Source organism: Hoplias malabaricus, chromosome 18, assembly GCF_029633855.1.
Source record: "Hoplias malabaricus isolate fHopMal1 chromosome 18, fHopMal1.hap1, whole genome shotgun sequence".
Lineage (NCBI taxonomy): Eukaryota > Metazoa > Chordata > Actinopteri > Characiformes > Erythrinidae > Hoplias > Hoplias malabaricus.
The window spans coordinates 15,480,700-15,495,972 of NC_089817.1; the positions used below are offsets into that span (position 1 = coordinate 15,480,700).

At 37.7% G+C, this 15,273-nt stretch overlaps 1 protein-coding gene across 1 annotated transcript; it reads left to right on the forward strand.

Moving 5' to 3' along the window:
• Nucleotides 1-3,275: 3,275 nt before the first annotated feature.
• On the forward strand, nucleotides 3,276-14,849 carry mpzl1l (myelin protein zero-like 1 like). Its single transcript, XM_066651402.1, has 6 exons — nucleotides 3,276-3,443; nucleotides 4,605-4,777; nucleotides 7,225-7,435; nucleotides 7,541-7,670; nucleotides 11,415-11,520; nucleotides 12,942-14,849. The coding sequence occupies exons 1-6, from the start codon at nucleotides 3,371-3,373 to the stop codon at nucleotides 13,041-13,043; spliced, it is 795 nt and encodes a 264-aa protein (XP_066507499.1). The 5' UTR covers nucleotides 3,276-3,370; the 3' UTR covers nucleotides 13,044-14,849.
• Nucleotides 14,850-15,273: the final 424 nt, after the last annotated feature.

A 15,273-nucleotide genomic window follows, 5' to 3' on the forward strand; every position in this document is an offset into this window, starting at 1 on the left:
GATCTACAACCCTGCAGAGTTTCAAATACACCTGATCTAGGTAACAAAGGCCTTCAGGGGCATTTGAACATTAGAGCTGGGTGTGTTAAACGTGAGATCTCAAGGGTGGTAGCTCACCAGGAAGCTCTAACCCTAACCCAAACCCTGCTCTGTGGGATTCGGGTCTAGTTTTTACTTTGGGTTTTACTAAAAAAATAAAATAAAAAATATGTGTACTTATTGTGATTATTATCTTGATGAAATATTAAGTTTCTTACAATTATCTTGAGATGATGTGAATTCTTTTCTTGTAGTGTTTTGCTGTGCAAAGTAGTGTTTGTGATGCCATCTTTAATAGTCTTCTCTGTATATACCTACTGAACCATGCACTCCAATATTTACAGACTTTCTCCTCCATGTTTAATGATTGGCACTTTTTGATGGTTGATATATTTCTTCCTATCGATCTATACCGATTGACTTTATGCAATGATTGGCACACTGTCTGGGCAGTCACTGAGATGCCGGATTCTGATGAAAGCTCTTGTACTAAGCTGGAAGGAATAGACTGTTTTTCAAAACAAATTTGTGCAAATTGAGGTGTGATTTGTCATCTTTTGAGAGTCAATCTGTCCATCAATCTGTTCATTCAATAAATGCCCTTTGTCTTACTGTGTATTTGAACCTAACTCAAAAGCATTTTGTAGTACTGCAGGCTGTATGTTAATAGGTATAAAACTAATTTTAACACAGCTTATCCATGTACATTTGTTCCAGAAGGACATAATCAGTATAAGAAGAATAAATTACCTACACACGTATATAAAGTCTTGCAGGTTTCACATTATTCATTCATATTTTCATTGTCTGTAACCGCTTACCAAGTTCAGGGTTGCTGTGGGTCTGGAGCCTACCCAGAATCACTGGGCACAAGTCAGGGACACACTGTGGAGGGGGCACCAGACTTCCCCGGGTTACACACAGTCACACATTCACTCACACCTATGGATACTTTTAAGAAGTCAAACCACCTACAAACATGTGTTTTTTGGACCGTGGGAGGAAACCAGAGAACCTGGAGGAAACAAACGCAGACATGGGGAAAACACACCAAACAGACAGTCACCTGGAGCTGGGCTTGAAGCCACAACCCCAGGACCCTGGAGCTGTGTAACAGCGACACTACCTGTTGCATCGCCTTAGTCTCACATTAGTACATTTATTTGTTTATTAGGAGAAACCTAATCTTGGTTTTTAAATGTTTTTGGTTGATAAATGTTCTTCTTGTTGTCATTTTACTTTTATAGAAATTATAATACAGCAGACATCATAAGCCAGGGAGGTCCAAACTTTTTTCAAAGGGGGCCGAACTGGATCATATCAAAATTCTTGAAGGCCTCCCAAATATATTATTTATAACAGTGTATTCAAAATATGAAAAACACAAATTTCTTTCCTCCAACTCCCCATATGTACGCAGAGAACTGTGGGTAACTAAGACCACAAAGGGTCTGCTGCATCCTTCAAATCGCAACAAGCATAGGCTGCATTTCTTGGCTGTGTGTGAAGGATCCTTCACATTGGAACAGCCTTCTGTGATGTAGCAGCCAAAGAACGCAGCTAGTGGTGCAATAACCTATACATTACCACACTACTGCCACATTTTTTAAGGTGAAAGAAAAAAACTGCGAAGTGCCAGCGGGCCACTAAAGATGTATTCTTTAAAGTGAAGCCATGGGTCAATTAAAATCTTACAGCAGGCCGCATCTGGTCCAGGGTCCAGACTTTGGACACCTGTCATAAGCCATATAAACACAAGTGATGGTAGGGGTATTACACTCTTCAGGCAACTGAAATGACCTCAACGACCCCAAATGACTTGGTGTATTAAAGCAAAATTTTAATTTGGCTCATCTCTCCAGAACCATGAATATTTCTATCAAAATTATTTCCTCTTCATTCCATATACAAATATTGTTTGTTGATATTCATTGTCTGTAACTGCTTATCCAGTTCAGGGTCACAGTGGATCCCTCGGCGCAAGGCAGGAACACACCCTTGAGTGGGCATCACACACTCACACATATCTATGGACACTTTTGAGTAGCGAATCCACCTACCAGTGTGTTTTTTCACTGTGGGAGGAAACTGGAGCACCCAGACATGGGAAGAATACACCAAACTCCTCACAGACAGTCACCCAAAGCAAGACTTGAACCCACAACCCCAGGATCCTGGAGCTGTGTGAACACTACCTGCTGCGCCACCGTGCCGCCTGTTATTGGTGTGCAAATCCTTTAAACCCTAAAATTAATAGAAAATAGCACAAATACAGTATTTGAATATGTGGAAATGTTTCTTGAAAAACATATGGCAATTTTTAATTTAATGCCAACAACACGTTCCAAAAATATGAGATGGGGCAAAAAAAGACTGCTAAGCTTGTGTATGGGAAAAAAAGGTTAATTAACAACCAGTCAGTTGCATGACTGGGTTTAAAAAGATCATCTCAGAATGTTTCAGAAGTTGAGAAGGGGTTGGCCATTTTGTGAAAAACTGCATGGACAAATAGTGAAATAATTCAAGAATATTCTTTCACAACTTAAAATAGTAAAGAAATAACATAATCAAAAGATTAATAGAATCCACAAAAGTCTTTGCATGAAACACACCAGGCCCAAACCCTGTAGCTGGCTGTGGTCTCCGGGCCCTAAATATATAAATGTTACCTTTGTATTTTTTTTTTAAGTTAAAATAATGTTCAAGGGAATTAGCCAATCACAGATTCCTCTTTAGCTACTGCGTGTGGTTTGTATCTGGCTAACTCAGATAACATGTAATATAGCCTTCGGTTCTATGTGTTGTAAAGTCACTTGTAATGTATTGCAAATGTGCTGTGATTTTATCATTTTTTATTCATTCTCACCATTGTGAGAATGGCCTGTGTGCGAAAATACAGGCCTATCCATTGCAAGGAACGAGTGTCAACCCTAAACCTACTCTTGGGGGTGGCGGGGGGTATTTCCCCCTATTGTATTGCCTTTATTATTTCAGAGAAGACAATGCAGTAAAACAAACACAGTGGGTGTTTCCACGGATTTGAATGAAGGCTCGGAATATGAAAAGAGCAGCCCCAGCAAAGGGCTTGTCTGGTAACGTGTGCGGTCAGTCCTGGTTGTCTGGTATGAATAAGTATATATCTATGTTTGAAAGGAGCGCGTCCCTCTAACGAGGGAACAGAGTTGTAACTCCGTGCTGGTCCCGATGCAGTAGGCGTGGCGAAAGGTTATAGTACAGACTCGATCTGCAGGAACTGCACGAAGATTTTCCGGTAGCAGGACGTAAACACACGGTTCAAACACACAGCTCTGATATTAATGTGCTCAAAAGGATGGAGCTGAGACCTTCGAATACTCCGCACTGCAGTATTTTAAGTGGCTTTTTTTTAATATGCGCCATTATTGGTGAGTTCACCGTTCATTTCGCTCGTTTAGCCAACAATGCACTCTCAAAACAAGGCGCTAACGCTCTTCGGCTTTAAGCCCCAGGCTTACCTGGCTGATTGTGATTGGGACAACACTTTATAATTGTCTGTAGCCTATATATATATTAATATCCTATGAAAATAATCGCCAAACCGTGTTAAATGATGTTTCTACAACAAAACAACGTCCTTTGGGTGACTAAGTATTTCCACCCTTGTTAGTCATGCTAGGTATCGTTAGCTTAGCGAGCTGAATTCAATACGTCGACTTTCTGTTTGATTCGCCTTTTAGGACCTTGTTTTACAGAAATGAGACACCGTATCATAAACCACACACATGAAGTGGTATGTTAGTCGTTTTAGCCAACGTATGTATTATATAATTCTAACAGATACTCAGTACGAGTTCAGGCAACAGCTAGCATGGCGTTAGCTGTTTAACGAGAAACACCCATACAGTAAAACTAACAGTGGTGGGCTAATCTAGTCAACATTATTTTCTTAAGGATAGGTCCTTTTAGTGATAAGGAGCTGCGAAAACACAAGAGACCCTCTCATTTAAGGACTTCAAGAAAGCGTTATTCAGTTTCAGGATATCAGGATCCTTGCCTTTAGCTTCAAATGGAAAACATCAAGGATTTCACCTTTTTAGTTTATTTCTCTCTTTTTAAACAGCTTCTTGACAGCTACGTTTTTTTCCAGATAAATGTAATTGTATTTATATAAACTTTTTAACAATAACAAATATGTCACCACACAATGGAAGGAAGGACCAAAACAGCTGTGGATTGTTCCTGAAGCAACCTTGAAGCTAGATTTTATCCTGTCTCTTAAAAACTAAAACTTGATAATCTGATGGTGACACTTTGGTGGTCTGCTAGGTTTTATTACATTCTCCCTTGCATTTTGCGTTTCTTTTGCCAGTAGATCTGTCATATATCCAATCTTCAGAAAATGAGTAACTTGTAATTAGTCACTGTTTTGCCTGGAAGAAATATAAATGGACAAATTTTAACCCTTGTTTTGGAGATCTGTTATGGTCATCACTATATAGTGTATATACATATGTGCATGCACATAAAATGTGTAACGCCCAAGTTGAATAATTCTGTGTGTATAATACATAGCTTTTTTTTAACAGGTATATACCCAGCTGCTGGTATAGAAGTGTATACTTCTGATGACCTATTGGTAGAAAATGGAACTACCGGGACACTTAAATGCTGGTTCAAATCCACCGAAGTGATCAGTAGTCAAGCATCAGTGAGCTGGTCCTTCACTCCTGAGGACTCTGCAGAATCCACAGTTGGAACGGTATGTCTGATGTGCATTTTCTGTTATTAACAAGTTACATATACTCCAGTTATGAGATTACAATGGGAGAAATTGGACATACAACAATTACTTCTAAGAGGTTTTAATGTTTGTGTTATTCACCACTATATTGTTTTTTTCTTAGCTGCTAATTGTAAAGGGGATATAAAAATATTTAAAATATTAAATCATTTTGGGAATTAATTTGGAAATCTGGAGTTCCTACCAACACACTGTGAAATAAAACAACCTGTCAGTTGTTGTGATCTGCGTATTTCAGTAAGCATGGGAGAAAGTGAATCATTCTGAATTTATGCTGCATCTTATGGAACTGCAATTTTGGAATTGCCCCCCTAAAAAAAAAACTCTTCTGAGTTTTTTCAGTCACAGCACTGGAATCACGTCTTTGAGCACACAAGGGCGAGGTTAAGCAGAGTGAGAATGGAGAAATGGATGTACTGAAAAAAATATGGTTAAAATCACTAAAAGCCAGAGCTTCAGCACCTTGCTCCTGACCCATGGGCTCTTGCTCTGAACTGGGCTGTGGCTCATTCTCATATGAAGCAACAGGCCCTGAAACAGGGCTGTTCACACAGGAAGAGAATGCGGCTGTGTTGGTTGGTCCTTGTGGTAATTTGACCAAAGGATATAACAGGTTTCATTAAGACCCAAGGGGACTACGTTAACTAAGTGGAAAAGGTGTATAGTACAAAAATGTGCAATTATTTTTCATTGAACAATGTAAAAAAATATGTTGCCTTTTTATTTTTTTACAAAGCTGTTTCCAAATCATAATATATGAATAATTTTGTGCAGACCTAGTAATTTTTTTGATGACACTATTGTGAAATATGAATCTTGTAGCGAATTCATAGACTACTTCACACTGTCCTATTGTAGTTGAAGTAATTCGAAAGTTGGCTTCTTGGCTTGTCATGGCATCATTAGTATTAGACACTGTCTGTTAATTTAAAATGTGTCTTTTGTATCTGCAAAAAGAGATAGGTGTCTTGTGGACAGATGAGTACTTGTAACAGAGGGGTGGAAAGAAGAAGCCTGTTCAAAAACCTCAGCATGTTTTCTGTTTATGTTTATCCTAGTGAATGCAAGTTGCATGTTTGGTACAGGGGTTTGGGATTATTTAGCGTATTATCCCCATTCATGTACTGCATGACTGACTTTTCCAGTCTCAATAAAAATTGCTAAAAAAAATTATACTCTGCTCTGACTATATGTAGTGTAGTCATGTAGTCTACCCAAGTGTACCCACCTATGGAAAGAGGAAATTGTATTGATTATGTTTTATTTTCCAAGGCATAACACCCATTCTGTAAAATGTATTTATAGAGGCCATTGCCAACATTTAAAGGAGCAATGTGTAATATATTTACTGTTCTGAATCATAAAACCATGGTTTTTCATCAGAGGTTAAGGAAACATTTTAAATTTAAGGCATGCTGCAGTGAGCATGCTCTTTTTGGAGAAGTGTCCATTGCAGATTGGAACTCTGATTGGACAGTGGGTGGGATCTCAGGACAAAACACAAACAAAGTACAGATTCCACACCTCAGTTTGTAACACAGTTTCAGCAGGCAGACACAGCATGCCACATTCATGGAAGTGAGAATGAAAACAGGGATAGTTATATTGTACAAGACCTAAAAAACTCTTTCATGATGAGAGCTGGACTGAAATGAGAGTAAATATTGGCAATGTTTGTGAAACATGGAGACACTATAATCCTTGGGTACATTACATGACTTTTAAAGTCAGAGCAGAGTATAAACAGACTACCCAGTCTTGCCCTACACGACTATTATGTTTTTAGCAGTTTTTATGGAGACTGGAAAAGTCAGTCATGCACTACATGAATGGGGATAATACACTAAATTATTCCAAACCCCTGTACCAAACATGTAACTTGCATTCACTAGGATAAGCATGGGCATAAAAAAGCTTGCTGAGGTTTTTGAATGTCAGTACACATTTTAAACGTTTACTGTGAATATTAAAGATTTCTTCTATACTGTCATTAATTTGAAACTAAAGTGGGCATGTGTTTATCCTGAGTTAGTGGAGTGACTTTTTTAGTATTTTGACTACGTTTTGCTTTTGAGTTTTGTTTATGTCTTCTTGAACCTGTATTTTGGGAAAAACAATATTATGTTTCACCTCCTTGTTCCAGTTCCACCTGTCAACCAGCTCATAGATCCTCCTAATGCTGATTTTCACCCAGAAATACACCAATTGTGACAGGAAAATGTACTATGGTTTTGAACTGAACATATTTGCTGATCGTGGACATGAGACACTTTTTTTTTCAGGATAGATGTAAAACTGCTCAAATAGCTGTAACCTCACAGACAAAGTTTTGTAATTAAAAACAAATTATGCAGTAGAAAAATGTTTAAATAATCACTCTCCAAAAACTGTGTTTCTGCTTTTAGATTTTCTATTACTCAGGTGGAAAAGCTTTCCCAGACAGCCGTAGGTTCAAAGGCAGAGTAGAATGGGCAGGAGATTTAAACAAGAAGGACGCGTCTATTCGCATCACTGAGATGCACTTCACAGACAATGGAACTTACTCCTGTGATGTTAAGAACCCTCCAGATATAAGTGGCAAACCGTCACTGATGAAACTCAGGGTCGTGGCAAAAGGTAAGCAAGGTTTTTCCACCTCAGTGAGAAATTAGGATCAGAGTGTTCTCACCCTGGTTCTGCTGTGCTGTTATTTTTAAAACATGTCTGTATTTCTTTCCACAGAGGCACTCCCTCAGACCAGCCCAGCAGTTATAGTGGGTGCAGTCATCGGTGCAGTCATTGGTGTCATCATCATTGCCTTTGTTGCATATCTGCTCATAAGATTAATACAGCCTTCTCATGACTATGAAGGGTAAGGTGTCTCTACTTGGTTTAACATGTGATATTTAAAATTTTGTTTCTGATATATTACTGCTCTGTATTTATGAGGGTGTGTTCTAAGGGAGTATATAGATTCATCGGGTGAGGTTTGTATTAACAGTGGACATGTTGGAGTAAGTCAGACTTTACACAGACATTTGTGTAAATGAGGTGCATATGAAATGTTTTTAAAACAATGATTAAATTGATGTGAACACCTGTGTAAAATCTGGATTACTCGCCGGACTAACTCTCCCTGGTGTCCCACTGACCCGACTAACCCCTGCACTTATTGACAGGATGAAAAGGAAGCATGAGGTATTGCATCAGTTACCTAATCCAAGTAAAACATAAAGGGGTGAATCTCATCTTCCCATCAGAATCTTAGCTCCTCCCATGAGAAAGCTTGAAAAGGAGGCAAGGAAAAGACCTGAGAATGGAGGACTCAACACTAAGCATGTGTTTACCAGATGAGAGGTCCTTCACTCAGTCATTTCTTTAATCACCTGTTACTGAGCCTGGAGGACCTGCTGTTATTAAACACATATTCAGTAACCAACTGATTTTTACATCAGCATGTTTTGCTGAATGAATAAAATACACACACACACACACTTTTATTAATTTAATCAAACATTTATATGCTGCAACTGAAAAACATCTTCAGCATAGGTCAAGAATCTCCTCCCTCAAAGTGTCTTCTCTTCTCTCCTTTTCCTTAAAACATCTCATTAAAGCCCCTGGAAACCCATTTCGAAAATTTGTGGGGTTTATTTTGTATAATTCAAAACTTAGGTGTTATGAGAAATGTTTAGTAAAGTTTAAATAAAAAACACAAAAAGAAACAGAAATATGATATAAATCTCATCAAAAATGACTGAAATATGCTCCTCTGAGCTCTCTGAGAATGGTGTTGGTGTGGCCCAATACTAATGACCCACAGCGTGACCCACAGCTCTGTATCACTGGAGAACAGAATGCTGTTTACATTACCATGGCGCAACACAGCCTTGAGACAGAGCAGTGGTGGGTTTTCTAGGGTTTACTCTGAATTGCAGTTGTCATTTTACACAAGATACACAATAGATTGGCACAGGTGGGTAGAGTTGGCATTGTACAGGTGTTCATGTGCGAACCTACGGACGTCTTTTTTCTTTTATGTGTCTGGGGCTTATTCCTGCTGCTATTTTGCTGTATATGTCGGCCTAGTGTGGCCGCTATCTCTGCTTTACATTCGACCGAGTGGGTCTGCCTTCTCCGCTGTTACTCTGCCCTGTGCCCCGGCCAAACGTGACTGCTATCTCCACTGATACGTCATTAAAGTACGCAGACAGAGTGTTGCTACTATCTCTGCTGTACTCAGACTTAATCCATTCAGCCTCGTTCTGTATTATTTTGTGCTCTGTTTGTTTTTCATTCCCTTCCCATAGCTTAGTGAATAGCTGGATAGCTAGATAATTTACTAATGCCTCCTACGTTTTAGCTCACCAGGCTCTTCAACTCAGAGAGGAGGTGTGGCTATGGTATCCTTGTGATTGGTCAGGGTAATAGTGACATAAGCATTACCCACTTTTAGGACTGCCCATTCTACATCGAGAGGAGAGCAGTACTGGTCGTTTTTGAGGAGAGATTTATCGTATTTCTGTTTTGTGTTTTTTTTTATTTAAACTTTGCTGCATATTTCACATATCACCTAAGTTTAGAATTATACACAAAACCCCACACAATTTCGAAATGGGTTCCCAGGGACTTTAAGGTGGCAGGCTGTAATCGGTTTTTGGCTTATGTACTGGAGGAGGTAGGACAGGAATCCGAGAAGCAGTGATTAGAATTGTGAGATTCACTCAAGCTAACCACTCATTGAATTGTGTTGCCATGTTTTTGTAGCTAATAACTAAAGCGTCCAAAGGGGTGTGTCTAACCATTGCTTGAAATTTCCACCACCATTAATGGTTTTGTGGAACACATTCTGTGCTGATTTCTATTGGGGATTCCTTTAGTTTGTGGCAGCTTACTACAATAGCACTTACTAAAATAATTTCAGCCTTGTGGTGCGTTGCATTGTTTTCATAAAATGTCTTTTATTCGACACCCTGTCTTAGAAAGACATTGAGTCTGAGGGCATGCTCGACACTTGAACGGTCGAACATGAACTGTGTGTGTTTCATGTGTGTTTTATAAAAGCGTCCTGCATCATCTAGCATCTGTATGTTCACCTTTCTTTAACCCACCACTTTTTCCATTGTTCATTGAACACTCTTTCCTTCTTTCATACCAAACATTTCCACTAACTCGTGTGAGCTAGCATACCCTAACAGTAAAATATGGAATACTAAATATAAAATCCAGGCAGGAAGTATTGCTGCTGGGGCTTTTTAAAATGTAATGTTTTGTTTTTAAGATTTGTAAGCATTTACTGTTCTGTAGGGATGGGTGATATGGCACAGTACCATCAGTACTTCTGGATTTTCCAGATACCAGCTTTATATAAAATATTGATAATTGCACAAATAGTAGAGAGCTTCATAAAACATATCTCAAACAAATCAAATAAAAATATTTGAGTTGTCCACATGCTTTCAGATTACATAGAGGAAAATTTATGATATAACCATGTATGTAAATCAATCTATTCCTCAAATAATTCCAGCTGGAAGCAGAGTTACAGAACAATAGCTGTATTTTATTTATTTATTTAGATGGTGAGTGTCACCACCTAACCTAGATTTGTTCTGCATTTTTTCCTCTTGCAGTGGAACAAAAAAAAACAATTTAATTCAAATGACTTAACTTTATTTGTTTGAGGTATTTTTCCCTCAGCCAGATTTAATCAAACAATTAAACAACTTGCACAAACACACATTTTTCCCCTTAAATGTAAAAATGCTGGGTGAATATCCTTTAAATATGATGATTCCATAATTATTGTGGTCGAAGGGCAGGTATACTTATTGGTTCATGACTTGGGCGTTTAGACCTCACCGTTATCACACCATTTCAGTAGGGTGTACTGTTGTTTTGACCATTGACCAGTTTGGCTGAAAATAATTATACACAGATCAGCCATTAAAAAATTTTGCGTTTACATTTATTGTTCATTTTATAAGCTTCACTGCCCATAGATCTAAAGAATGATTAGGAATGTTTTCTGGTTCATTGATTCTTGTATGTCCACCTTGATGCACAGAAAATCAGCAGGCAAAAAAAAAAGGCTAATCAGCTTCAGTTTATTTATGATGATTATAAATTCATAAACGGGGATAAAATGCCATTGAATACAAGACAGTTTTGTCTGTAAATTTATTAATGTGACAATTTTGTTCATAAACAAAAGTAATTTTCTTGCTTGTAGAAATCAATGTAAAATTGCTCAGTGCCACATGGCTTTATTCTTGCCATATAACTCATCCCTACTTAAAAAAAATAATAATAATTGTAAGCCTTAGTCAAATTAGTAGCTCTTTCAGACTTGATAACTACTATCTTATATTTCTCACAGCCGTTTGTTAGGTTTATTCTCCATGTTTTTCATCCAGTGTGCCGAACTCCCTTGCTTTTTTGTCATTTTGTGTCATCACACTTGTGTCTGTCTCCATATTTTTCTCTCCATGTGTGTGTGTCTGTGTTTGTATGTATGTATGTATGTGTGTGTGTGTCTGCTGTTGTCTGTGCATCATTGCTGCCTGGTCATCACACACACATGAAAATGGTTCTGGTTGAAAATTGGCTGACGCAGCTGCACCTCCATAGAGAGTGTTAGCACACAGCCAGCGCGGCCAGGGAAGAAAGCTGAGTCCAGCACGGAGGGCTCACGTTGTAGCAGTCCCTCAGCCCCTGTACAGGTACGAGTGAGAGTGAAGAAGGGAAGGGGTGTGAATGAGAAAAGGAATTGAAGTGTATGCCTACATGAAGTGTATTTTGTTTGTTTTATAACAGTTATGACATATTATGGCTGATTTGAAAATAGATTCAAAACAGTCTTTTGCATCACACCCCGGCTACCTAAACTTGGGCTCAGTTGCATGCAAAAGTTTGAACACCCCTGGTCAAATGACATCAAATGATTGTTGATTTTTCTCTGAGTATGAGTTAACACATACCACATACACAATAGATGTGTGTTCTCTGTAGTGGAGGCAATTTTATTTAGAAAATCAACATTCAGCTGTAACTCGGAGACATTTCCTTTGGTTTCAGTTTTATATAAACCTTGTTTCAGTTTGGGATATGTCATGATTAGGGTTGCAAAGGGGTGGAAAATTTCCAGTAACTTTCCATGGGAATTTTAGCTTGGGAAACCCCCCCACCTTGGTCAGCTGGTTTGGTATTATATCAAATTATTTTAGCTTCAGTATGTTTTTTTTTTTAATTTACAAACTATGTATGTTTCTCACCTTTTTAGCTTTAAATATTCACATTTTATGCCTGTAAATTCTTGTTAATTCCTATAGTAAATTTCCCAACTTTAAAAAAATTCCCAGAATTTTGTAGCCCTAGTCACAATACTGAAGGAAAATTTCTGATTTCCAGTTGATTGTCTTGTGTATTTTAATTCATCATAGTTGTCAGTCCTATAATACCTGTCTTTCACCCAAGCTGAGATATGGCAGAATGTTTCAGGTCTCTTTCACAACGTGCAGTATTATAATCCATTTTTGTTTCTTATGTTTCGTGAGTATATATTTAAATCTCTTCCCTACCTTTTGTGTGCACAATATGCTTGAGCTTGGGTAGAGTCCCATGTTGTTTTTCAAACTGTTTTTTCTCTCGACAGAGACAAGTCATAGCATGTCACTGATGAGTTCTAACAACAGACACAGGAACTGTTTTAGGTTTTACTATGAGTAGAAGCTATAGGTCAAGCTGTAGAGTCCACTTAAGTGTATATACATTTCATATAGGGATATTTTTGCACCTAGAGGCACATTTTAAGGTCCTGTGATTGGGTTCACAATTATAAGTGTAAGTACAGAAGATATAGTAGCACAGCTGATATGCAGGGTTTGACATGACATTGATATTTGCCTTATATTCAGATGTATTACATATTCAAATGTGTAAAACATACCTGAGGTTTATGAAGTAATCTAGTTCAATGGAACCTTGCCTGAAATTTGTTATGGGTTATGATTAAACAGACTTTGCCTGGGAACCTCCTTGTTTTTTTTGTTTTTTTTTTAAACGAATACATGCACTCATAGCTTTTACTGATTTTCTTTTGTTCCTCTTGTCTCCCTCATTCCTTTCATCTTTCATTTCCCAGGGCCCGGTGATATACGCCCAGCTGGATCACTCTGGCAGCAAGAATCTAAACTCTGTCCACAAGATGGAGCCCGTCGTATATGCTGACATCCGTAAGAATTAGAGAAACAGAGGGTAGTGCTCACAGCCCTCAAGCAAAACTCCATCGTGAAATTCCTGTAGGGTTTTTTTTTTTTTTTTTTTAAAGGACAATGTCACATGTAAATCATATCCCTTGTATGCAGAGGCTTGAAAACAGGTTATAATAGCTAGTATCTCATCAAGAATATTTGCCACCAAATGTTCAGTTACTACATCCCCTCATCAGCTTACCGCCTCTTGTCATGGACTGTAGCTCTCCTTGCTGCTTTTTTCTCACAGATTACAAAATTTAGGGTACAGATACTTCAGGGTCAGTGTTCCTCTTACTGCCACTGTGCATTATAAAAAATATGAAACAAACTGATGGTGCAGCATTGTGACATAGTAAAAGTATATCCTGTAAATGTCTTAACTGAGTCAGTAGCTTAATAACAAAATAGTGATAATGATCACAATAGACTAGTTTCTATTACTTAACAGATCATCCAGAACAGCTGTTCTCACCACAGCATGAACCACAAACAAATCATGAGCTCTTTACAGAATGAATGCATTACGTGTTAATATATAGATAAATGTCTTTGTATAGTGTCTTGCAGGGAATTTACTTCAACACTAACAAGAACTAACATTTTGTACAGTTTTCACCTGTTCTAAATATGCTGTGGGCCAGTTTTTAAGAAGCATGTTTAGCTGTGTCTTACACTAAATGTTTTTAAATGTTCTACCTTATAATGTAACCTAAGACCAGGCTTAAAATGCATCTGGAAACTGGTCCAAAAAGCCAATAGCCTGAAAATCTTGGTGTTTGTTTCTTTGGTTTTTGTTTGTTTTAGATTGTTTATTTTTTCCCCTTTCCTACTATTATTTGTCAAGGGCCAAAATATGTACATTACCAGACGTATGGTCTTTTTAAGATTCTTCCAAAGTTTAAAGGTTATTTCAAGCCCAGGAGCCTGACTTGATTTGATGTCTTTGTGCTACAGGTTAGCAGAGAGTTTGTTTTTTGAAAATGCTATTAGTGGCATCTTTCATTTTGGTAGGTCACTTCCAGAGTGTGGATCAGTTCAGATGTATTGGAAAAATACTGGTCAACTCATGCTGCATTACTGCCCTTTGTTTGTTTGTTTAATGCCAAAATAATTGCCTTTGGAAGTTAAACATTCCTTAGATTTTTTTTATATTCTAGTTTTAAGTCTTAAATATTTTGCACATTGTTGGAGGATACAATAAGTTTGAATTTTTTTTTTTATTTTTTATTATTATTTTATTTTATTTTTTTTTGGAAAGGGTAAAATTTATTGAATGAACGGTGAGTGCAACCAAAATCACTGATGAAAGATCACTGACATTCCTCGCAGGTGACACGATGCTGGACCTTTTTTGTCATGCAGTCTTGTGTTAGTGGTAGCATGTGTGTATAAATTATTTTTTTACGTTTAAAAGCTCTTTTGTTGGCTATTGAATCTCAGACTGTCTTAAACCGATAAAGAATACGCTCTTAAGAGTGCAGTTTACAGCAGCATCACGTTGTTAAAATGTGCCTGTTCTGCAAAGGTACTTTATGTAATATAGTACTTTTTGTTAGAAAGTATGTATAATGTCCTACAGCATGTTTTGACTTCAAGCACTATTGTACTTTCCTGTAGAGAAATGCAGGACGTGACCATTCGTTTTGAAAACTGGAACATTGTAAATTAGTGCCTTTCACATTTCATGTACTAATTCAGTCATCTGACACAGGCTCTGCATATGTTCTACCCACTTTTATTTTGTATATGAATCTGTTGTATCTGTCTAATTTTTTTATATACATATAAAACCCAGATTCAACTCATTTAATATTTTCGTCGTCTTTTCTCCACATGAGTGACCACTGTCCATGAACATTTAAATGTGTCAGTGTTTATCAGTGGTAACTTGCACAACAGGGTCCTTTGGCTTAAATACAGTTTTGAGTGACTTGTACGTTGCTGAGTATTTCAATTCATAATTTTATTATGTCTTTTTAACACTTATCTTGAACAGGGAATAAAGCACTCAGCCCATATCTACTATTCAAAACTGACCCTTAGACTCTGAAGTTTGGGATGACTTCAGGAAGAATTGCTGAGTATCAATACAACAAATGATTCTATACAGTCGAGGAGTTTGTTGCTATATTATTTGGTGTAATAAGTTAGATTTATCCAGGACCATTTTTGAACTTTTCTCTGTTTGGCTCTAGCAACCAAGTGCTGTTTCAAGTCGGG